Source organism: Varanus komodoensis, unplaced genomic scaffold (genome assembly GCF_004798865.1).
Source record: "Varanus komodoensis strain SLA01 unplaced genomic scaffold, ASM479886v1 scaffold1, whole genome shotgun sequence".
Classification (NCBI taxonomy): domain Eukaryota; kingdom Metazoa; phylum Chordata; class Lepidosauria; order Squamata; family Varanidae; genus Varanus; species Varanus komodoensis.
Window position 1 is genome coordinate 95338921 of NW_025335268.1, and position 25665 is coordinate 95364585.

General features: G+C 44.8%; 1 protein-coding gene across 3 annotated transcripts in view; it reads left to right on the plus strand.

Annotated features, from left to right (window-relative positions):
* The window catches only part of LDB1 (LIM domain binding 1), a 70376-nt gene extending 44935 nt beyond the window's left edge, over positions 1-25441 (plus strand). For 2 of the 3 annotated variants that reach the window (XM_044436902.1, XM_044436920.1), the window contains exons 2-11: positions 8833-8935; positions 12284-12328; positions 14332-14407; positions 14646-14748; positions 17273-17445; positions 17628-17750; positions 19495-19578; positions 20424-20547; positions 21335-21483; positions 22813-25441. In XM_044436902.1, the coding sequence (XP_044292837.1) occupies positions 8833-8935; positions 12284-12328; positions 14332-14407; positions 14646-14748; positions 17273-17445; positions 17628-17750; positions 19495-19578; positions 20424-20547; positions 21335-21483; positions 22813-23043 (1211 nt within the window). In that variant the 3' untranslated portion in view covers positions 23044-25441. The remainder of the gene's footprint in view (positions 1-8832; positions 8936-12283; positions 12329-14331; positions 14408-14645; positions 14749-17272; positions 17446-17627; positions 17751-19494; positions 19579-20423; positions 20548-21334; positions 21484-22812) is intronic. The other variant, XM_044436911.1, reaches the window with a different exon arrangement.
* Positions 25442-25665: the final 224 nt, after the last annotated feature.

The window sequence follows — 25665 nt, forward strand, 5'->3', positions numbered from 1 at the left end:
CTCTCAGCCCACCTACTTTACTGGGTTTGTTGTGAGGATAAAGATTGAAAGGAAGAGAATAAAGTAAGCCGCCTTGAGCTTCTTGAAAGGAAAAAAGGCAGGATATAAATATAAAAAACCTATAAAATATGACCTTTTTCATTATGATGAGCCATGTGTAACCCCATCTTCATGAATATTTTCGTGAACCTCAGTCATGAAGCTTGTCCCTCCTAAAATACACATGCAGCAAAGTAAGGTGATAGAATGAACTGTTCTGCTTCAATTTGCTGACAGGAGATGCCATTTTTAATGTGCTTACACAGGGGCAAAGTTTCTAGCTGACTTCTGTGCTAATTTTCTATTTTGCAAGTAGTGTTTTTGTCCACAAGGTGACCAGGTAGGAACCCCATATGCAGTTTGGAACAGTGCATTTTTATTTTGTAGATTTTTGTTTTTTTATTTTGCATATATAGATTGGACCAAAGCACCAGCACAGAGATGTAGAAGCAGCAGTTGGTCTCTCTCTAAAAAAATTGAACAAACAAAATGGAGGTTTTGAGAGAGCTTGTCGTGGTTAGTGATTTAGGAGTCTCAGATTCTCCAGTTCAGAAGCCAGATTGTTGTGCATAAAATCAGTCCTTTGCAACCAAAATGTAATTAAGCTAAATTGTTTACTTTTTACAATTTGGGCTATGATAGGTTGTTACAGTTAGCATTGAGGTGAAGGGATTGGAGCAAGTTGCAGCTGAGAGTGGATGTCTGTGGTTTAAAAGCCCCAGTCTGCTGATAGCACAACAAATATATTCTTGGTGGAATTTGCTGCTGTTCTTCCTTATTTCTCATTTACAAACACTAGTGAAATGCTGTATAAAGTGGGCTGCAACTCACATAAATTGTAGCTGCTGTGGGAAATCCTAGAAGAGCGCAAACAGCTGTGCTATCTTGAAGTTGGCCCAGAAAGAGAGGAGTCTTGGGGCCTAAAGACAAGGATGCGATAAGTTCCTGCTACAATCCTGTCTGTATGTGGCCCTGAGAGCTTCTGAAATTGAGTTTAGCCCTTGAGCTGAATGAAGTTCAGCACTTGTAGCTGCTGTACTTAAAGTTTTCCTTATGCTGGAGCAGTCTTGTTCTAGTAGAATTGGGGTGCAGGGAGTAACGTCTTTTCGAGTTCCAAGTATTAAAGGTTTCTGACAGTCTCCAGGTTCTTTATCTCTGGGGAAAAAAATGATTAATTTCCATTTTCCTCCGACAATCCAAAGAGAAGTGTTGCTTGGTATGGCCAAAGAAACAATGTCATCATGCTACAAAGATGAGTATTGTCTTGTCTAATCTCACTTTTTGATGTTTGTGGAGCTCAAGGATACAAAGATACATTTCTGTGGATTGATGTGACTTTTATACTGTCAGAGAGCAGATTCATAGTTTCTGTTAGCTCCGCTGGCAAGTACACAGTCAGAAGCTGTAATGTATAGGCTCTTAAGTGTTTTGAGATACATTTAATGAATAGACCATGGAATCATCAAATTGTTTTGGTTTAGTGTGAAAACACCTCCTCCTCACCTTGAGGATCTGTCTGCAGCCTTGGCCAAAGAAGAAAGTGTTTCTTCATAGTGTGTGTAATTAATTTAGAAAATTTACTACTACCACAGGTTGTGGCAATGAACACTAACTTGGTCAGCTTGAAATGAATTAGACAAATGCACAAAAGGTGAGTCTATCAATGTAAGGATACTTCTGAATACTAGTTGTTAGAGAAAAACAGTTCAGGAGTATCATGTCTATGTTGTGTTTGTGTGCAACCATTGGCAGGTTACAATTTGGAACAGAAAGCTGGACTAAAAGGACCAGCTAGGCAACTTTTATGTTTTTGGTATAGAGAGCAGTGCTCCTGTCTTGTATGTTAGGCTATGGGGCTGCATAGGAAGTCCTTTCAAGAGATCATCTACGCTTGGAAACAACTCTCCTGCTTCAGCTTTCTGGACACCTTCGAATTTGCCTGCTCCAAGGAGAGCTTTTCCAATCTACGTATGGTATGATGCTTCTCAGTGCATGTCACAGATTGTTGTGAAGGATGCCTTGAAAATGCTCTGATTGCCAGATAGGAGGAGACAGGTCCCCATCTTGAATACTCATGTATGCCTGTGTTTGGGTAGAGGAGGGGGCAGACTTCAGGATTGTAGAAGCTACCTTGTTTTTCCTGGAACTCCAGGATTCATGAACTGGAACCTGGTGCAAAAGTTATTTTGGAATTAAATAAAACTGAATAGAACTGATAGTCCTTCCATGGACAAATCCACTCATTATACTAAGCTTTCTATTCAGCAGTATAGGGTGGGAAGTCATTTTTTTGTTTAAAAGGAATGAGAAATCCTTGCTGATCTGCAAGTTGTTGAGATTTACCAATATATCTAGATCTGCCTTCTGTATACCCATATATGAAGCATTTAACTTAAATATTACGAGCAGACTCTTGATCTGGAGAAGTAGTGAGCAAGGCAGCTATGGGTTTCTGAGGGAAGCTAGGGAAGAATTACAAACTGCTGCGCAGATCTCTTGTCAGGGATAGGTTTGATTTAATTAAGATGTCATAGGGAGAAGTTCAGGAGCTTTCACTTCCCTTTTAAGATTTAAGTGCATCCAAACCTGGGTTGTTGAAACAAGTTAGATTCAAATGGTTGTTTCTGAAGCCAGCTTGTTTTAACGTGCCATAGTTTCTGATTAAGATGTAAAGTTAAAGAGCAATTAATCTAAGATGGAATCAGTAGTTTCCAACCTCCTTCTGGGCTATGCTTGCGGAGACAGGGAGAGGATGGAGTTTGCTGTGCCTTGTCCTTGTAACGCTAAGCTATTGTGCATTCTGGCAGCTGCTGTCATGGATATGCATATACACCACCAGTTTGTAGTTTGTCATGTCACCCAAACCTGGAGATCATGGGTTATGGAAGAGTTAAAGAACCCTTGCACAACCCAACAACAAACTGTGGATTATGTGAGGATTGTTTAACATTCATATAACTCGAGGTCCCTAGATTTATATGATGTGATAACAAGTGGTTGGGTGTTGAATATTTAAAATGGTTGCTGGCATACACTGCAGTCTACTGTGACTTAAATAAGACAAAGTGATCATGTGAACTGACACAGAGTGTCCTGCTGGTGCTTATAACTGTCTTCTTCGCTGAAGCTACTGCAAGTTGTGCACAAGCTGTTTTTGATAGATTCCTTTGGCTTGCAGAAGGTTTGGATGGTTCAGGATGGTTGGTCCACACATGTCAGAGAGTGAGAGAGCTCAAATATTTGAAGACAGTAAGTATTAGTGCTACAAGAAGTCCAGGACAGACAGGCTCACAGTTGGTCAAACTGGACCAAGCTGGGTTTGCAGCCAGTCTGGCAAAATCCATTACTCACCCAGCAGCAGATGGTGCCTGTCAAGGGATGCTGGGAGGGGAGGAGCAGGGTGGTTGCCTTGGTGATTTCTCCATCTCCACAGCAACGGAAAGGTCACCCAGAGGGTCCCTCATGCTCTCTCTTCCTGTGTATGAAGCTCAGAGATTTGTTTGAGTCAGAGCCAGAGGGTGTGATTGGAATGAAGGACTCTGCTGGGGTAGGGGCAGGGTATGGTGGACAGCAGGGTCTATAGGGATGGCCTTCAAGTTATATGGAAATTTTAGGGACTCCACCTCTGAGACTCTGGACTGCAGCAGGTATCTTTTCCAAATGGTTTTCGCCTGAGTCACACTGCATGCAAGTGAAATGAACCCTACAACAATTCTGGTTACTTCATCTTCCAGAGTGAAAGCAACCTAATCATTGTGCATACACACATTCATTTAAATATATACAAAATTAAGATTGTCCACTGCCTTACACTGTGTGAAAATCCTTTGTGAAAGCACACACTCCCCCCCCCCCCCTTTGTCCTGTGTTTCTACATTTACACATTTAGGGACTGAAGGAACTTTGAGCCAAATGATTGTTAATAGTGGAGCGTCATATACTTCAGAAAGGTCTTGTAAAGACGACAATTCTCCAGTTGGGCAATTGAGGTGAGAATCGTGAGAGGGAAGAGGCATTGGAAGCCGGTGTGGTGTAGTGCTTGGAGTATTTGACTGCAACTCAGCAGACCTGGGTTCGAGTCCCCACACAGCCGTGAAGTTCAGTGGGCCAGTCACTGACTTTAAGCCAAACCTATTTCATAGGGTTGTTGTGAGGATAAAATAAAGAGGACCACCACCATGCAGGCCACCAGGTTCCTTACAAGGGGGATATAAATGTAGTAATGTAAGCATTAATTTAAGGGTGGGCAGAAACATTGGCTTCAGTTAAAGAATACCAGCCTATTGGATGAAATTCCAGGAGATCTGGAGAAGTATAACCTAATGCATGCAAACTCCCACTTCTGATTTTTTTCTCAGGGTGCTTGCTACTTGTGTGAAAGAGGGCTCTTAAAGGCACTCTCCCATTGTGGCTGTTACTCTGCTACTGTCAGCTAGGCATTCTCAGGGTGAATTAAGTAGGCAGGGCTGAAGACTGTGTTTGTTTGGGTGGAGAAGAAGAAGGGCTGCAGCACATGCTCTCCAGACAGGATGGCACCTATAAGGGGTAGAACTGGTCTTTCTTGCACAGCAGGAATGGTTACTGTATTTCTTCTGGAGAAATAGAGGCTGACTCTGTTTCTAATCTTCTGATCCAAAGCAGGGGCCCATAAGGAAAGAGAGGAATATCCATTTCTGTACTTTGAGGGATGGAGCAGTAGTGGTAATGCTGGTAGAGGGGGAAAGGAAGAGAGACCAGAATGCGTGTCAATCCAAGGCAGTGATTGTTGTGGAGGAGATTGATGGAACAGCAACTGAGGCCCTCTAGTGACACTTGCTGGTTGACTTACAAGGCGCTTGATGGAACAACATATACATTCTAAGGCATTTTGGCTACAACTCTGGAATTTTCCTCTACCACCATTCACAAGTTCCATGTTTCCTGTTTACATTGGAACCACATCCTTCATGATAGCTGTCCTGAGAACCCTGTTAAACGGATAGATACAAATATGAATGCTGTTCTATAGGAGTGAAAAATCTGGGGACATGTACTTTACACAGCTATCTCCAGACCTATGGTTCAATATCCCAGGGGTTAATCCCACACAGTTTTAGGCAGGAAAAAGGGCTGCAACTGCCAGCCTTCCTCAACCAGCAAGGCTGGTGGGGAATGCTGACTGTTCTATGGCTTTTTAAAATAAATATGCATAGGATTGTGCCCTAAATAAATAATCTGCAGCTAATGTTGGGGAGGGACTGCAGGTGGCACAGTGGTTTAAACTGCTGTGCTACTGGGCTGGTAGATCGAAAGGTCGCCAAATTTGAATGTGCACAACGAGGTGAGTTCCCATTGCTCTGTCCCAGCTCCTGCCAACCTTGCAGTTCAAAAGCATGCAAATGCAAGTAGATAAAAAGGTACCACTTCGGTGGGCAGGTAACAGCGTTCCGTGCACTTCGGTGTTTACTCCCTTAGCTAGGAAACGGAGATGGGCACCACCCCTAGAGTCAGGCATGACTGGACTTAATGTCAAGGGGAAACCTTTAGCTTTACCTTTAATGTTGGGGAAGACATGCCTCCTCTCACTGGCCTTGCCTGTCCTGTGTGCTTGCCCACAACGTTCTGTATCTTCATGTGCATGGAGCTGTGCAACTATCTGCTCTTCAGATAGAATGCCTCTGTTCACAGGTGACACATAAAGCACAAAAAGGGCGGGGTGCAATTGTAAATCCACCTTTCTGCATGACCATGAGTTTATCTAAAAATCTGAATCAGAACACCAGAGAATGCCTTTCACATATGAATACCAATAGTAGGGACTGATTTCATGCAGCACATGTGAAATTCCAGCAGAGTTGCCGCCTCCTTCCAAATTGAGAAGGATTTGAAGCAGTTGTGCTAGCTAGGGCTGATGAAAGTTGTAGTCCAGTAACATCTAAGGAGTGGCACATATTCCCCACTTCAGTTTAATAAATTATGTAGTGGCTTGAGACATTTTCCTGTTCATTCCCCTATCCCTTGGGTATCTCTCACTTGATACTGGCAAATTCTTTGTTCATGCCTACAGGGTAATGTTCTCTACCAGTCGTAAGGAGAATGAGCAGCAGATGTGATCTGGGAAGATGAACTAAATACCTAAGTTCAACACAGTGCTATCCTTGACTCTGCATATGACTTCTGTTGGGCCATCTGTGACATTCCCCTTTCTCTGTCACTTGTATAAAAGAACTACAAGTTAAACTAGTGGCAGAAAGGAAATGAAATAGTCAAGGCTGAAGGGTGATTTGATACTATAATGATGAAGGGCTGCCTCAGTTAGCAGAGGAGGGCTTCTGTGAAAGTTTTCTGGGAGGATATAAGTTCTTTTCCCTGTAAGGTGCCTCTTTTAAAAATATCTCTTGCAGATGACCTTGCATTCTAGACCAACCTTCCCTGCCTTGGGACCTGCCAGATGTATTGAATCAGGATATCGCAAATGGTGCTTTACAGAAAGTGCCAACAACATTCCGCATGAGTTTGCACATGACTGTACTTTTTCAATGAAAGTAAAGCAAGGCATCTACAGCACACATTTCACTGTAGAAAAAGGGCATGAAGCTGTCAAAACATGTGCATGTTTCAAGGGGTCTCTATAGTAATATCCATCATCCACCCAATTTATCACATCCTGGTACCAAGAGTCTGTCCTACCTTGGGAACTGTACCTCAGCCCCCATCTTATCTATATACATGGGGCAGTGCCATGGTGATCTAGTTGCTTTTTTTCCTGTCATCCGTGACAGCAAGGAATGCTTCCACCACTCTAGCAAATAGGGCAGCCTCACATATTCTGTTTCCTCATAATTTAAAACCACAGTCACAAGGTCAAGCTGGTTTCTTTCACTGAGCACTTTCAATCATTGTGCTCATGCTGAGATTGTCAGCAAGCAGGATCACATGCCTCATAATCTCAGCCATGCAGAATGAAGCATCCTCCACAAGCATCCTCCAAGCAGTTTTGATATAATAGTCAATGAGAGTGCTTTGTCAACAAAAAACATACGGGATTATGTACAGTTGAGAACAGTTCTGCAGCACCAGATTCTAGAAGCTGCTATCCTTTGGACTCCACAGAGGAACACCAAAAGGGACAGAAAATGGCCCTTGAGACATTCCATGAAGCATTCAGTGACTCACTACCTGTTGTAATATAAGCCTGAAATATTCCATATGGCAAGTCTGCTCTTTGGACATCCCAGGACAAATATGTGACAGATACAGAAACACCACTTTTGTAACTCTTGTGGAGAAAACCAGCTGATTGCCACCATATTTATATGTTTTTGGGTGCTCTCTGGAGTATACCACATGATCCACTATCTTCCACCACAGCCTGCAAAATACAACTACATTTGCTCTACCTTTTGACAGAGAGTAAAGCTGCAGTATCTTTAAACGCAGATTAATGCAGAATCCACTATTAAATAGGCTCAACAGTGCCACTTGTTGCTTATTGGTCTCTACTAAAACACCGCCAAAAATGATCAAGGAGCTACAACTCATACTGGAAGACAATTCTGTATGAGTGCAGAATTGGGCTAAATCTAGCTATTTGGGGTTCCACAGAAGGCCATGCCTGCTTCCCACACCCAAGGATCCCTTGGTAGTTTCTTAATTTTGCATTTTCTCCACCTTCTGAATGGTGAAAATGCATCTGCTAAGGTTTAGTTACTAGCACTAAGAACTTTAGGCTAAAATGTGCTGATAATTTTGGCCACATGAACTACTGGAATGCACCCCCATGAGCTAATCTGAAATTGAATTTGGGCCTTGGGCTGAAAAAAGTTCTGCACTCCTGCCCTAGTTTATCTGTTTGTCCCTACTTACAGATGCCCCCCACCCCCCTTTGAAGCAGCTGCTTGTCCGCAACAGTTGGCCATCTCAACTGCACTACAAACCCAGCATTGTCCTAAAATCTACTCTGGCAACATCAGTTGTACTTTCTAGGGCATACGGTCCTCAGATGATTTCAGGTACTCACCACTGACCTTCTTGTGGCTAAGGATTCTGTGTTTGGTGGGGCTTCTCCCAACACCTCTTATTAATACGCTGCCTCCATGTTGATGCTAGCAGCGCCTGGTAAGTCTGACTGCAAGGAATGCTCACCTAGCAACCCTGTTCCAGTCTTCAGCTGAATGCACATCCCCCCAACATAACACATTTCCCTGAACGGAGAACACACGGATCCCTACATTGGGCCGTTACTCCTTTCTGTACATTCTGCCACTTCTCTTCTCCCCTACACATCCAGTGTGGTGTAAAACTACTATAGTGTAATCTTACGCTTCCATATCTAAAGAATGCACAGCACTATGCCATGACAGCTGTTTCTGTTCTCCTTGTGGCTTCACACCAGAACGGAGGAGTGCCTACATCTGTAGTAGCAGCAGTTCCTTTGCTGAGAACCATCACAGCTGTTGTGGAAGCTATTCTCCTGGCTCTCTCTGCTTTTCTGGCTGTTGAAGAGTGGAAGCAAATCCAGAAGCACAACTGTGTTTGGTTCCTCTGGCCTAGAAAATGGGTGTTGTCACATCTGTGGAACTTTTGGCAGGGTACTGTTGGTTCCTCTTGTCTTTGTTATTGAGCTCTGCCTGATAATCTGTCAGTAATTTATATGTGGAATTGCTTTGTCACGAAGACTTGATTGGGGTGGTGTGGCAGTAGGGTGGATGCTGAATGGGCTTCAGCATCACAGTGAAATTGCATATGTGTCATTATTGTAGGTAGTCACTGAGTAATGACCTCGCCCATCCTTCTTCCCTGTTTTTTCTGCAGGCTGTTCCTCTAAGTCATTCAAGCTGTACTCTCCAAAGGAGCCCCCAAACGGCAACGCCTTTCCCCCCTTCCACCCAGGCACTATGCTGGATCGAGATGTTGGGTAAGTGGATGGCCATTTGGTTCAAGTTTGGGGGAATCCTCAACAAAACCAAGAAAGTCTCAAGCCTGCCTCCTCCTCTGTTTACCTGTGGATTTTGCCATTGGCAGCCACCCCCCAGGATAGTGGGTGCTCTACCTTTCAGACCAGGAAATACCACATCATTGGTGATTGACCCAGGCACATCTGGGCAGCTGGGCAGCCCTGTGCGGCCCTTGATTGGACTTCATTGTGGCCCAGTGACCCCATTCTCCTTCCTTGCTGCTCAGCTGGATAATGCTAGAAAAAGCTGAGGAGTGTCTCAGTCAAGGTGCATTTTGGCCACTTCCTGTGCCAGTCAGCTGAGAAGTAAGGAGTGATAGGTTCTCATTTCCCCAAAGGGATGCTTTCCATCTCCAAATTGCGGGGGGAGGTGTCTATACATATGTGGGGGACACTGTGTGTGTGAGAGAGCAGGTAGGGAGGGTCCTACTGCCAGCTGCGTCTGCATGCATTGCTGGCACATGACTGCCAATCTGATACCCAGTGCCCCATGTATCCCTTGGGGCCAGGGTGCAGAGCCTCAGGCCTGAGGGCCAAATCCAGCACTCTGGGCTTCCTCACAAGGCCACACATCCTTCCTCTTACCAAAAAACAAGTGCTTCCATGGTTTTGAGTAGCTTTCCCTCATTCTGAAAGAACAAAGTACCCCTCCTAAGGCTTACATACTGGCAGTATGAGCTTTAAAGTAAAATATACTGACATTTGGGCTTTGCCTCCTTGCCCTTGGACCAGTCCACCACTGGAATGCAGCTTCCGAGAGCATTCGCCTGCATGGAATTTAAGCTTAGGATGAAAGAGGTTCCACACCCCTGCCTTGGAGGCAGTAAAGTTGCGCACCCTGGCACAGGAGTTATTTTATTTACTTAGCTCATTTTGTTTCTATGCTTCCCCATAACCTGAGGGTTCTCTGGGTGGCTTACAAATGCACATAAAAATACAGTAACTGAAATAGATAAAAACAGTAAAATTAGAAAAAATGTTAACCTTTATCATGTGGGATACATTTTAATACAGAATCATTCACAAGACATAACCAAATTCATTTAAACAACCAAAAATTAAGTAAATAATCAGCAGCAAGGTAGAATTTAAATTAATCAAATGCTTGTCAGAACAAAAAAGTTTTTACCTGGTGCCTGAAAGAAAACAAGGTTGGTGCCAGCCAAATGTCCCCGGGCAGCAAATTCCAAACTTCAGGCACTGCTACAGAGAGTGTCCTCCTCTTAGCTCTTTCCGCATTAATCTCGCTTGGGGTGAGGGGCAGGCAGTATTCAGAGGAAGATCTAGGTGGGTGAGTAGGCATAGGGTTTGCTGAATTCCAGGGAGCAAAATGGTAAAAGACCCCCTCTTAAGCAAAAAGCCAAGCACAAACATGGTTTCCTTCTGTCTTTGCCTGCCTGCACCTCTTTCTAAAGATGCATTTGCCTTTTTATAGATGAGGTTCACTTAATTTGTTTATAAATTTAAAATTGAGGAAACCTTCTGAAAAAAAAAAAGTTTACTTTCTCCATTATGCGGCGGAGCCCGCAACTTTTTTCTGCCTGGGCCTCTCTTGATTGGAAAGAAAGGAGCCCAGAGCAGGTAACTGGGCTGTCAGAAAACTTTCTTATGCATGCTAGCCCTTCTCTGCTGCCATGCTGGTCTGCCCTTGCACAAGGTTTGAGAATTTTTGGTTGGGAGCCTTGAATATTGCCTATAGCAGTCACATTTCAAGGGTGTTATATTATATAGCAGTTGAGCTGCATTATTCTTTCTGAGGTTATGGGCTAATGACTCTGTGACCCACAGACCTACTATGTTGCAACGCTCTTGCATGTCAAGGGAGCCGGAAGATGGCTGCGAGACTTAAATTGCAAGAGCTTTGGGACAGGGGCTGATCTCTGCAGTGCCTTACTCCAAAGAAGATTAGCAATTATAGCAGATGAGCTGGGCTATGGGAACAGCCTGCAAGTACTTTGGTGACATTGACTGGCAGGGGTTTTCCGGAGTTGCAGGCAGGAATTTTTCAAACCTAAGTGGGAATCTGTGGCTAGAATCTGGGATGTTGTGCATGCAAAGCTGTGCCACCCTAGCTATGAAGTTAACTGTTCTTCCCTGCAGTTTACCTGTGAACATGCTTAAGCCCCTTCCCAGCTGAAGTAGCTGCATAACTGTAAGACCATCCACAGAGATATCTAGAGGGGGCTGCCCCAAAATGTTTATTCCCCCTTTTGTGAAAAGAAGTCTCCAGCCCAGGGATAGGGAACATGTGGTCTTCAAGCTGCAGTCCAGTAACATCTGGAGGACCACCCATTCTCTACCTCTACTCAGGCTCTTTTATTTGTGGAGGTAAAAAGAACAGCATCCTAGCAATATTCTACCCAATTGTTAAGTAAGCAGTAACATTGCTAAATAAGTCTGTTAGGCTACCTGTATTACATTCTGCCTGCTCTTCAGAGATTCCCTGCTTCTGTGGGCCTCCTTGCTGCAAGAGAAAAATATCTGTGGATCTTGCTGGTAATAGCTAATCAAATTAAATCCTGACAGGTGGTAAGGCTAAGAAGTAATTCTGCATGGATTGGCAGAGAAGGATGTAATGGATGGGTAAATGCAGAATCTGGAAAGAAGGGAGGATTTGGTTGGTACTGTAGAGTGGCATGCAAAATCTGGGATGCCCAAGGCAGGAATGGCTATTTGCAAGCATTGTATGAAAACTAAAAGCAGCAGGGCTCTGTCACTTCAGGATTACAGTCTATTAAGATGAGAGACAATGTGGAGGAAAGGAGGGGAGGGGAATTGTCACATACCGAGGAAAAGTAAGAACATGTTGGTTATAAAAGTGGATGTGCTGGATTATTGCACATATGCCATGCTGGCTGGTAACGATAGAGGATATGATCCAACATTTATGGAGGGCACCCGAGTGGGGAAAACTGTTAGAAAGTAATAGCAAAAAAGAAGGGTTAGGCAGCAGCAAGGAAAGGAAAATAATACTGATCAAGGTGGAAAACAGAAAGTGGAAGAGCTTTTCAGAAGTACATAAAAATGGTTGCAGGAAAAATCTAAATGACTGTTGGGAGGTAGGAAATTACATGAAGCACAAGAAAGAGGACACAAGTAAGAAATACTACAGAAAATTAAGGTTTTACAAGCAGATCACAAGATGTGCAGGGAGTCTAAAGAGGAATGGCATGAAAGAACGTAAAAAATGGAAGGATTAAGCCAATGATGAAGATAATAAAAAATCATATTCCTCTGCCCTCTTCAAAAATTATTTCTCTGGGATATATGCTCGTTAATCTCTTCTGTACTGTCTTTATTTTTTCACAGACCAACTCCTATGTATCCACCAACATACCTGGAGCCTGGGATTGGGTAAGAGTCTTCAGTATTCCTCCTTCCAACAAGCTGTGTTGAAAAGAGGGCAAAGATGGATGCAACATTTCAAGTGCGATGAAAGTTTTGTCATGGAAAGTTTTGTGGTACTGCACAGCAGCTGTTTCCACATTAGAAGATCTGTGTTCAGACAACTCCCATTATACATGAAGTGTTATATCTATCTTTACCTAATTGTTAAGCATGCAATCCTGTGGCCATTAGGCACTATATAGAAGGCCATAGGATAGGTCAGAATCCCAATTCTGACCTCAGAAGTATGTTCCAGAGCCGGAGCTGAATCTCCAGCTGTGGAGCAGCCTCTCTGTCTTGGCAGGCACTGCGGCTCTTTCCATGTTGGCTGCAACTCTGAAGCTGCAAGTGTGCTTTCCGAGCCAGTGATGGCGGTACATTCCAGGGGGCAGGGAAGAGAGGAGTGGGGCTCTGTTGGCAGCTCTCACTCCTCCTGGCTGTGTCTCAGCCCTTCCTCCTCATGAGCAGAGGCAAAAGACATAGATAGACAAAATCATCCAAGTCTTTTCCAGGGCAGGAGAAGCATGGAGGTGCTTGATTGGATGTCAGTGATCCTCGGAGTTTGGAGAGTTATGGACAGTCACATTGGATGGCACCTGAAATTAAGGATATATGCTGTATTTATGTATGCACTTTTGGGGAATGCAGAAAGGGAAACACAAGCAAACTGTTTTCCCCATTTTCACAGGAATCAGAAAAAGAATATTAAGAGTGCCATTTGTTCTGTGACGTTAAAAAAAAATACTTACCGAATGTAGAAAACAATTAAAATCTATTTATACTAATAACATCGATTCAGAAAGTAATTTTACAAAACAAAGAAACATTTGAGTGGTGTAATAAATGGGGAAAACTGCTGGCTTATTAACTAGAGGCAACAACAAAAGAGACTAATTCCTCTCCCCTCTTCAAATGTGGAATGGAACTATCTAAGACTTTTGATGAGGTTTCCCTGCTTTTATAAAATAATAATAAAATATTATAGAGAGCAGATAACCAAAGTAAAAATGAGATTAAAAGTTTTGCATTTAAAATAAGATTTCTAAAGACAGTGCTCCCAGACCCATTCTGACTAGGGCTGGAACATTTATAGCACCACCCTAACTGTGCTTACTTGGAAAGAAGCCCTCTGAGTCCTGTTGAGCATATTCCTGGGTAAGTGGTTAAAGGATTGCAGCTGAATCAGTTAAAACTATTTTAATCTACTAAAAACATGTCTCTGATTAAATCAGATATTAACAAATATGAGTAGCTATATAAATGTCCAGGAGGACACTTGCTACTTGTGGAGACATCCTTCTGTTTGTTACAAATAGCAGCTTTGGTAGGGTGTTTGGCCATTTTGATTAGTGGAAAGGAAAAATCAAGACCCTTCTCCCCATGTTACAGTCCTGAACTTAATTAGGAGTTCCCCTGAGCTGTTGTTAGTTAATTTCAAATATTTTAAGCTGCCTTTCATTCTCACAGATATGAAGGTAGATATGCAATAAGCACAAATAAAACTCATCATAACAATAGATACCATAAAACAAGATAAGTTTTGAGCTGATGCTGAAAAGGTTGTAACATCAGCACTGGCCATAAAACTACAGAAGGCCATTCAAAAACTTAAAAAATAGAGGAAAATCTCAAGCACAGGGATTCAAAGATGTGATTAATGGCACATGTACTCTATGCTTCTATAATAGTTAATGGCAGTATATCTAGTAGTGATGCATCTAAAAAAGTAATTATCCTTCCTGCCTGCCATCCCTTCTGGATGAAATAGTGAGTAGAAGATTGGACATAGATATGGGGAAGCTAAATTCACATCCCTGCTCAGCAGGTAACCCACTAGATGGCATGAGGGGTGAACAAGGGTGTTCCACATCTGTAAACTCTGAATAACAAAATAGTAGTACATTTAGCCCACCTAAATGTCATGAATAAACGATACCTTCACTAATTTAATTGTTGTGGTTCATTGACAGGAGGCACACACCATATGGCAACCAGACAGACTACAGGATATTTGAGCTCAATAAGCGTCTGCAAAACTGGACAGAGGTATAGTTCTGTGGGTTCAGGGCACCTGAACTGGGAGAATGGATCAGAAAACTTTGTGGTGAGGTAGATTCCATGGTTCTGAGAATGGAGTGCCTTCACTCTAATAGGGGAGGGAAAGCAGCATGAGCTATTAATGACCCCTCTTAAATCCGTTTTCTGGACCATCTTTGGTGGTGGTGTGGTTTAGCTGATGTTCTGTAATCCTAATAGGTAACACTCTTCCCTTCTGTGCCTGCAGGAATGTGACAATCTGTGGTGGGATGCCTTCACCACTGAGTTCTTTGAGGATGATGCTATGTTAACAATCACCTTCTGTTTGGAAGATGGACCAAAGAGATACAGTGAGTCCAAGGATAGGGTGGGTCCTGCAGGTGGCTGATATGTACCACTATCTTGGGTTTGGGAACCAGTTTCCATTTAGAAAAGTAATGTTGCAAAGATCTTGATGTTGAGCTGAATGCTTCAAAGTATTCTCCAGCCTCAAGAAATGGCTCCTGATTTCTTTGTTGGCTGTGAGCTTGGGATCTATTTCACAGTTGGTGTGGCTCGATCAGATTTCCTTTCTTTTGCAGTTATCATGAGCAGGAAAGTCCAGAAGAATTTACTACATAATTCAGACACCATAGGAATAATAGGGTGGAATCTCATTGGACACTAGCTAACCTAAGGGTCCTTTAAAAGATATCATTAATTGGCCCAGCAAATTTTGAGGAGTCATGTCTTGCTAGCTAATATTGGTGACATTGTTCTGGAGGTCCCTTAAGCTGGCCCAACATAATTTACCTTAGCACTAGCATCCAAGTGAATACCACTGGGGAAGGAACGTAAACTAGTTGCTCTGCTATAAAAACTTGCTACTCATTTTGCATCCCACATTTTCCCACAGCAGCTGTGCAGGAGCCCAGTCACCTTGCAACAGAGATAGGGATACTCCTACACACTGAGAAGATTTAGGGCCAATCTTTCTGTTGGCATCAGTTCAAGGTTTTATTCTATATTTAACTGCCATGTGGAGGGTGGGGCACAAGGTGTGTTCCCCAACTAAGATTTCCCCCAGGAATTCCTACCTTCTGTATGACAGCTCAGCGTGGATAAACCTTTCCATTTCCACTGGTGGAAATGTTTTTTCCCAGCTTAATTGCCATGTAAGGGAGGGGGAGACTTGGGGGTTGCACCATGTTGAAAGGGTGGGGCAGTTGAGAGAGAGAGGAAAAAACCTCATCACCAGAGTGTACTTAGACTTCTAAAGAAATAGATCTGGGGTCAAGTAATGCTCCTAGCAGTGTGTGTGAAATGGAGCCAAGAAATAGTTTAAATAAAGTCATGATAATGCTGATTCTCAAACATGTCACTTCCTTAGTAAGAAAGAAAGACTTTTGCAAAAGTATTTGATTTGCAAATGGGTTTGAAAATACTTCAAGTAGTTACTACCTTTGTATTTTTCTAGGCAAAAAGATTTTGATTTCTGCTTGACTGTAACTGTCATTTTTAGTCAATTTGGAAGGTATCCAAAAAGATCATCTAATCTTTTGGAAGGTGTCTGATTTTGGAAGTGGGGGGAAGGGGAAGAAGAGTCAAGAAAATGGAGCAGTAGCTTTATACAGATTTGGATATTGACAAAATAGTGTTGCTTTAGTAACAAAGCTGTGTCTTTTTTTAGAAGCATTATAAATCCATTCTGAATAATGGAGCATTTATGTCCAGTGGAACAAAAATGAGACATTTCAGTGAGCAGAAATATCTTGAAAACCTGCCCTGCTCCACCCCATCGGGACTCATATTCCAGCTAGAAATTCCATGGCCATTTGAGATGGTATACAGTGGGGGAGTAGAACTCCTAAGCAAGGTCACACAAAGCTAAATACTCCCTCCTTTATGTTTCACATTCTGGAGGACAGGCAAATAGCTTCAAGATGAGAGTATGTATTATCTCTCTTTACAGCGATGTGAGCCATCCCTAATCTCACTTGGAGACATGAGTTGGAAGGCCATTGACCAAGGAGGCTTTAAGGCATAGCTTCCTGTAGGTTAGATGATACAATGCCTGCCATTTATCCTAGTAACTTCATTACTGCGTGAGCTCAAATCCTACTCCTATGGTCTGTTCCCAGCTGACAAGTCTTGCCTAGAAGATGGTCCCTTATGTGTCAAAAACCAGCTTCCTTTCTTGGCAGCTTGAAATGCCTAGCCCGCTTTTGCTGTCCCCTGGAGTTGAGGAGAACACCAGTCTGCCCATAGTCTCAATGACTGTTTGCTCTGTGCTCATTTCTTGTCCTGAGAAATCTTGCTGTATCTCAGGCCTGGTGCTACATGCTGGGGCTAATGCTAGGTTGTAGCGCAGCTGCCACCTGGGCCAACACTGCTGGCAGTCTCCTCTCCAGGGTAGAGCAGGGACAGGGTGGGCAGTGCTGGCCAAAGCCATGGAGCTGAATGTGCCTGCTCCACCACCACAGTCATGCCAGGTTAGCCACCGACATGTATAAATACCTTATGGGTGGGGCTGGCACTTCTCATCTTCTTTATCTCCCTTCTCATCCAAAAGGCCACCAGTGTGGCTTAGATACAATGAGTCAAGCATGTTTGTATTTGTCTTCAGGCTTAATTTTAAAATACATCACACACACGGCAAAACGGGAATGGGGAGGGATGAAGGCTAATCGAGTCCTTTGGCTGGGCTCATCTCCCTCAGTGCAGCCTGCTAGAATGGATGAAGAAATATAGTGGTCTTCAACAGGACTGGTGGAATAGCCTGGCTTTTTCCCCCCTCATCTTTAGAACGGCCCATTCCAGGAGTAACTCTGAATCTGCAGTGCAATGTCTGAAATGTAATTGATTTTTGTCTCCCGCTTCTTCCCCTGTGCCTAGCGATTGGCCGCACCCTGATCCCCCGCTACTTTCGCAGCATCTTTGAAGGGGGTGCTACTGAGTTATATTACGTCCTCAAGCACCCCAAGGAATCTTTCCACAACAACTTTGTGTCACTTGACTGTGACCAGTGTACCATGGTCACCCAGCATGGCAAGCCCATGTTCACCCAGGTGAGACTCTGGCACTGTTCCCCTACCCCACCCCATTGCTTGCACTGGGTTGCTGCTGAGAGGAACTTTCCTCATGGTACCCTGTAAAGATTCCCAGTTTGGGAGGGAAGCAGCAGTTTCTCTACAGTGTGGACTAGGCTTACTTGAGCTCCAAGGCCGTTTGCTTGCCTATTTTTGCCCAGGTGTGTGTGGAGGGCCGCCTCTACCTGGAGTTCATGTTTGACGACATGATGAGGATAAAGACGTGGCACTTCAGTATCCGGCAGCACCGGGAGCTCATTCCCCGCAGCATCCTTGCTATGCATGTGAGTGCAGTGCTTCATACCAGCCATTAAATTAGTGTGACTTAGCTTGAGTAATTTTGTCAGGTAGAGTCTTGGATTCCAGAGGATATGCAGAGTCCATTGCAGAGAGGATAGTCCAAGTGCTTCTTAACTTCCAGCTAGGAAGGTTCTAGAAGGAGTGGACTGACACTTTTAGGGAAATCCGAGTTCAGAAAAACCCAGTCCCGTAAAGGAGGCTGAGTCTTCTTTTGTCTAGTCTTGCAGTACCCTTTAGCTTTCAAGACCAGACAATAACCTTCATTTCTGATGCCAGTGGACTAGCTAGCAAAGGAGAAAATTATTTACTGGCTGGGTTTACCTTCTTCATGATTTTAATTTACCTCTCAAAACACTGGTTGGAAACAGCCAGTTGGAAACAGCCTTAAAAAGCAGCAGCAGCAACAGGAGCTTTGGTTCCTTTTGGAAAACAAGAAAGGCAGCTGGGGGGGGGGGGTAAGGTGAGGCAAGTCTATCCAGATGCCCAGCAGAGTGCTAATTCAGCAGATCCTCTAGGGGGCACTGTTGAGCTATATCAGAAGCAAAGGTTTGTCTTAAAAATGCTCTCTCAAATCAAATGCATTGTTAAATGTGCTTGCTGTGTGTTACTGAAGTTTACACACCCACACTTGCTGTCCTTAAGGCTTAGATATTTATAAACTGACCTGATCTGGGCCTACACCAGAAGCAAGAAGGCAGAGGTAGATTCAGAATTCCAAATCCCAAATTATTTACCTTTCATTGATTGCCAGACTTGATTTTTTAAATTTAGATTTCATAGGGATATGTGTATTAGCTTATTTAAGATTAAATCCTGTTATTCTGTTAAAATAAATGCAGTGGCTTATAGTGGAATAGTATAAATTTTAAATAAAGACAAAACACTACAATTATGTAACGGATTGATAATCACAAAAAGTTAGAACAGCAAGACAACAAACTAAGCAGCAGAACAAATCTCAGTAAAACCAATGGTCGGTTCTTAATTGCCAAGTTAAAAAGAAATGGACTTACCTACTGGCCAAAAGTTTAAAGAAAGGGAGCCTGGGAAATCTCCTTCAGGTGTAAGTTCATAATTAGGGAAAGTTTGCAGGGCTTTAAGGTAAACCTCATTTCTGCTCTGTGGTCTTTCTGCAGTTCCCCATGGGTTTGCTTCTGTGCTTGCTTGCTTTGTTTTTTGCATCTGCTCAGTACCAACTCCAAGAACACTTTGAAATTCTAGTGAGAGAGAAGTTAAAATTCCACCCCTCCCCTCCTGAGGTGATGCTTGATTATGTGTTTGACAAAACAAAATCTACAGAAGATTTTGCTTCTGCCATCACATAATCCTGCTGCCTTTCCTTGCTGCAAGTGTCACACTTATTTGGAGTTGATACCTTGTCACTCTGGTGGTAAAGGAACTGATGGGAAAACACCCATCCTGTACCTCCAGGCATGTATGGGCATTTAAACATCTCTTAAGGGGAAGAAGGTGGGCTCCCAGTCCCTGGCTCGAGCTCTAATGTGCCTTTGTACAGCATACAGCTCAAAAATGAGACTGTGCAGATTACCACTTGGCTGAGGGGCAGTATAGACATACTACTACTACTACTGATAGCAACATCATGTTCAGATAAGGACCTTGGCTTGGTATCACTCCCCTATGCTATGAAACTTAACGCTGTTTGAAGTAGCTGCTGCGTATTCTTGTTTGACTTTTCCATTCCTCCCCTTAACCTTTTTCCTCCAGGCACAAGATCCCCAGATGCTGGACCAGTTGTCCAAGAACATCACCCGATGTGGACTTTCAAACTCCACACTCAACTACCTCCGAGTAAGTACTGTGAAGCTATGAAATACTTGTACACATTTCTTTTAGTTTTTAGAAGGAAACAGGAAAGCTGTCTTTCAAGAGTTACACTGGGAGAAATGAAATGATTTTACTAAAGATACATGAATATATATAAAAATAGATAGGGATAGATGTACCTATACCTCAAAAGATTATTATGCTTTTATAGCTTGCAAGCTACCTGAAGCTCTAGGGGGGATTGGGTATGAATAAGTAATAGCAAGTGTATTTCTCAATAGCTGGCCCTTCTCAGAAGGAGCAGTTTGGAGAGCTGGGTAGGTAATTAACCTGCATTTCTATGGCTGTGTGGAGAAGAGCTGGATCCTAGCAAGATGCCAGGTACATAGGAAGAAACATGCATTATGAAAGAGCAACATGACAAGTAGGTTTGAGGGTTGAGCAGAGGAATGCAAATTTGTGTAGATTAGTTTGTGTATAAAAATTGGCTGATGGCTCTAGTTCCAGTGAATGTTCCACAGCTACCCTAAACAAAAATCTCCCAATACCAAACTGTGCCCATGAAAGGCCTGAGCATTCTGGGTCTAGCTTGCAGCTTATCTGGAAGCTGTGGTCTTACATGCAGATGCGCAGCTCACAAAAACAGGCTGTGACTGAAGGTGGGAATGTCCCTGTCCAGGGCATCAGACACGGGGAGATGCATCTTGCCAGGGTGTCCTTCTCCTTCTCAGGTTAACCTGACTCCAGGTTCAGATCAGGGCCCACAGACTTGTCTGTTAGTATCACACTAAGTTTGTTTGTCTTTAAGGTGCTACAATACTCTGTTGTTTTTCACAATCTAACTCTCTCCCTGTTTTTCCTCCTACCAGCTTTGTGTAATTCTAGAACCAATGCAGGAGCTGATGTCACGGCATAAGACTTACAGCCTCAGTCCCCGGGACTGCCTCAAAACATGCCTCTTCCAGAAGTGGCAGCGCATGGTCGCACCACCAGGTGAGAGCTTTGGAGGGCAGGCAGACCAGGTGTTACGATAAATTGGGGTAGGCAACTTGGTGCCCTCCCAGTGTTTTAAACTGCAATTCCCATCAGTCCTAGCCAGCAAAGCCAGCGGTCAGGATTTCTGGGAGTTGCTAGTTTATCTACCCCTGTGATCGAACATCCTGTGGCTTAACACCAAGTCAGATGCATTTCCTACGATGCCTACCACTGACTGGTAAAAGAATTGCATGTTTATGGCTTGTAGCTCCTAGCTAGGGGTGTGTGAAGAATCCGATAGAGGAATGAAAATCCAACTTGGCTCAGCCTTGCAAATGCTGTTGCATCAACCCTCTGGCACACATCAAGGTAGCATACAGATGTGCATTTTTAAAATGGGCTGTGGATTGCATAGTTTAAAAAAAAACTGGAGAAATGCAGTACTGCAAATTTGCTGAAATTCATTTTGGCCATTAGATTGGAAATACGTTGAAAGTCTGTTGCATTCAAGTGAAAAAAGTTTCCTGTATCACATATCCCTGCTCCTGGTAGAGTCGGTGTCATGGTAGATCTTCCTGCCGGCTGTCATAAATGCATCTTGGTGTCAGCAGTCTTGCTACTGGGTATAGAGCATGGATAAGCAAGATAACACTGGAGAGTGAGAAATGTGGGTTGTTGAAGCAGGTTTTGGGGAGACACTAAAGCCTAGCAGATGAATCGCCGTTTAGGACAGTCAGGGGACACAGACACTTTCTTCCACTTTGGGTCCAGATGTCTCACCAACTTTTTGCTGATACCTTCTCAGCTGAGCCTGCACGTCAGCAACCCAGCAAGCGCCGGAAAAGGAAGATGTCTGGGGGCAGTACCATGAGTTCTGGTGGTGGCAACACCAACAACAGCAACAGCAAGAAGAAGAGCCCAGCCAGCACCTTTGCCCTCTCCAGTCAGGTACCTGTAAGCATCCCCTTTTCATTCTCTCTTGTCTTTTCAACCTGAGAACTCCTGCATGTGACTTGACTCCAGGCAGTTGGAGCAGCCTCAGAAATGATGGGCAGTATTCTGTGCAGCAGAGCCAGCCAGATGCCAGACTGGTGGGATCTACTTCATTATTTTACTGAACACTGAGATTTGCCAGCCAAAGCCAAATGCAAAATAGCAGCTCAAGATAGTGGACTTGTGCTAAGAATTAAGGGCAAAGGATGCCCCTGCAAATATGCTGAGCCTAGGAGTTTGTAATCAGTACCAAAACCAAGTCACAAATCCTTTTAGACAAAAATTCACTCCTGGTTTTCCCCAATCATTATTTTTCAGGCATCTGTTTTGGGGTAGGGGAGTCTGCGAGGCAGAAACTCCTGCTAGTCTACTGCAAAGGGGCTGTGGCTCAGTGGTGGAGAACATACGTTGCACATAGAAGGTCCCATGTTTCGTCCCCAGCATCTCCAGGTGGGGCTGGAAAAAATTCCTGCCTGCACTCTTGGAGAACCATTGCCAGTCAGTGTCACCAATACTGGGCTGAAGCAGCTTCCCATCTTGCCTAAATTATCCAGAGATGATCCCAGTCTACCTTCTGTCTGCCCCCGTGCTGTGGCATAACAGGAATTTGAGTTTTTAGTATGTTCCTTAGTGTAGCAGCTGATTTGCACTGTTGAGAGACTCAGTTTTGTCTCGGCTGGTGCCTGCGCTGCATACTCTGTGACCAAGACAAGATTTTTTCTCTAGCTTCTGTGTTCTGGGGTTGCAAAATGCCTCATTCCTACTCTATCTTACATTCAGGCATAGTCAAGGGACAGACTTCCCCTGCTTGAGCTAACAGTATGTCCTGAGCCATCCAGAGTGTCCTCCTTTGGGCCAGAATTGGAAAGCCATGTCTCTTCAGCATCCCAATATTTCTCTGGGCATGTCAAATGGCCACCAGCATCCAAAGCCATGGCAGATCCTAAGGAGTGACAGCAGCAGCACTCCAAATAGAGAAGGGGGGGGGGTAATTGGGAAGACAGGAGAGCAGCCTCCCTAAGCCTGGTGCCCTCCAGATATGTTGGACTGTAACTCCCACCATCCCTAGCCTGCTGGCATTGAGGGGAGTTGTAGTTCAGCACATCTAGAAGGCACCAGGTTGGAGGAGGCTGGAGTGAATCTAGAGGAGAACAGACCATCCGAAGCTGGGCCATCCTGGAAGGGTAGGGGGCAAATCCTTGCTTTGTGACCAGGTCCCTTGGAACCTTGTGGTGTCAGTTGGGACAGTCTCCACCTCGATTATGTTTCGGGACCCTCTTCCCTCCTCAGGATGTGATGGTGGTGGGAGAGCCGACCCTGATGGGCGGGGAGTTTGGTGACGAGGACGAGCGCCTGATCACGCGGCTGGAGAACACACAGTTCGACGCCGCCAATGGCATTGATGACGAGGACAGCTTCAACAACTCTCCTGCACTGGGTGCCAACAGCCCCTGGAACAGCAAGCCCCCCTCCAGTCAGGAGAGCAAGTCTGAGAATCCGACGTCGCAAGCATCGCAGTAAAGCCCCCCCCATCCGCTGCCCAGCTGGGCCTTGACCTGACTGGGCTGGTGCCCCCATGAACTGAGCTGAAACCTTTCTACCTGGACAATTTGTGAAGAAGCCTGGCTGGCTGGCTGGCAAGAGATCGGGGCCAGTGGGCACCGCGGCACCATTCTGCCCACCTGCCTGCCTGCCTGCAGCTGGCTCAGCCACCACTCCCTGCGGTCTGCACTCTCGGCTGTGCCCCTTTGGGCAGACTTGGGGTTCTGGGCCTAGTGGAGCCTGGATCTCCCCCTCGCCCCAGCAGAATTTTAATTCCTCCTCCCTCCTCTCCCTCCCCATTCCTGCATCCACAGTCCTGGACTCCACCAGCCGCACTGCTGTGGGATGGTGTTCCCTGTTCGTTATGCAGCCCCGGGGGCCTGGCAGGTTTGCTTGATTGGCAAGGAACACCTCCAGAGGGAGCAAGGGCTAGTGCTCAGGGAGATTTTGCAGAACCTCTGCCCTGAGCACGTCATCAGTCCAGTTCCATAATCAGCCTCCAGGGGGCTCCCTCCCATCAGGAAAGTAGAACCCCTTGGGACTCGCACTGGGGGCAGCTGGGATCCTTGCGGGGTGGGTCTGAGGCAGTCCCTCCCGGCCGCTGCAGGTGTGGCGATGCAATTTCTCCTGCTCTACCGGAAGAACCCAGAAAGGCCGTGTGGGGAGGGGTGGAGTGGGATTTTGGCACCTACTGGAATGTGGTTAGAAAACTCCCCTGCAGTGGACGTGGAAGAGCTTGTGCCCTTTCAGCCTGAGTTTTTGCGTCAGGCCAGCCTTCTGCCCTGCCTGCTCCTACAGAAAACTGCAATCCTGACCCTCCCCCCAGTACTTTGGTTTTATTTGGGGTTTTATTTTGTTTTTTAAAAAATATTATTATTATTATTAAAAATGTAAGTTTAAAAAAAGAAAAAGAAAGAATCTGCCCTCTTTCCCTATTTTTCCCAATCCTGATTTTTGTACAGGCTTGTCTACCAATTGGAAGTCTTGGTTTTTATATACAGTTCTGAGAGCTTCAAACCAAGGAGAGACTTTGCAGACTTCCTTTATACAATCCTTTGAGGACAGCATGGCTGCCCAATTTTGCCCCCTCTGTATAACTTGTGTGTGCTGCTTCCCCTGCCCCACCCTTCTCGACCACCCCACCCCCCTTTCTGGTTTGTGTACCTCGTGCTTGTATATTTCTGCGCTGTAGGCCGTGTGTATGATACTGTTCTTTCACTGTGTTCTCACTAATGCAGCCACCTGCTCCTCCCACCCCAGGTTAGTGCGGTTGGGGATGCTCGTTGTGCTGGGCATCCTTCTTGAGAGACAGGAGAGCCACCAGGTTACAGCCTTGCAGAATGTGGGGAACGGGGCTGACAACAGGACCTCTTAAGAAACATAATCCAGGGACGGGGAGAGCATGTGTTTTGTAAAGATGGAGGGTCTCTTTCTCCATGATGGAATGTTGTTCTAGGAGTCCGTTTTAGAGCCAGACTTCTCCTCCTTTTGGATGGGAAATAGGAATGAGAGGGTTCACAAGGTCCTCAAGGAAGCAGGAGCTTTTCTTAAACCCACCCACTCTCCTCTCCAGAGCTTGGTTGTCACTGTTGTTCTGCAGGTCCTACTCAAGTTTTATTCCATGTACCATGGAAAAAAGGCCCTTTTTTGTTACTGAGGCCTCAAAGCAGCCATGAGTTAGCCATGGCCCTCCATTTTTGAAAGAGACATGCAGAATATTGTGAGGTATTTTGGCCACTTCATGGCATGGACTTGACTGTGAGGGTCATGGCACTCAGGGGACACGATCTGGACTGTCCTGGCAACCGCCCCTCTGCCTTACTTGTTCTATCCTCTGACTGCAAGGATACTTTCTTTAGCAGGATCGTTGCCATCCATTTGTCCTAGAGCTGCTGTGTCTGGCCCGTTCTTGCTCTACAGTGGTTTGTTTGCCACTAGGGCATTGATTTCCACCTAACTTTCTGGAATCCCAGAAATTCTCCTTTCCTCTGGAAGAGCCCAGCTGGATTAAACTGAAACTGAAATCTTCATGGGGTAGGGGTGGGGCTGGTCACTTTGTGTTACTGGGCCCAGATGCTCTGTGCTGCTTCACCCACTGGGAGCAGGCAGCACAACAGTCAATATTATCATTTACAGGGCGGGTTTTTTTTTCCTGTAACCTTTTTGTACTTAAAGATAAGAGTGTCACGTCCCCCATTGCTGTGGCTCGGCATGAACTGGTGACGTGTGCTCTGTCTCCTCTCCCCACTTTTACTCCCCACTTTCCACCTCTTCCCACCCCCATCTGGGGCACTGTAAAGCCTTTTTTTTTGCATAGTTTGTGCCATTTATGGTCATGTATGGTACCAATAAAACAACTTTTCGGTTTGGCGCTCTCCTTCCAGAGTCGTTTCTCATCTGGATCTTGAGAAAAGGCACCCACTCTCCCATGCCAAGACCTGCCCTTTGTGGTTCCTTGCTTAGGTTTACTGGAGGGACTCTATTGGGGGGGGGGGGGGGACATGCTTTGCATTAAATTGTACAAGGTTTGATACTGGCATCTCCAAGTGGGGCTGGGAAAACCCCTGCCTGAGGCAGTCAGTGTCAGCAGCTGTTGGCTAG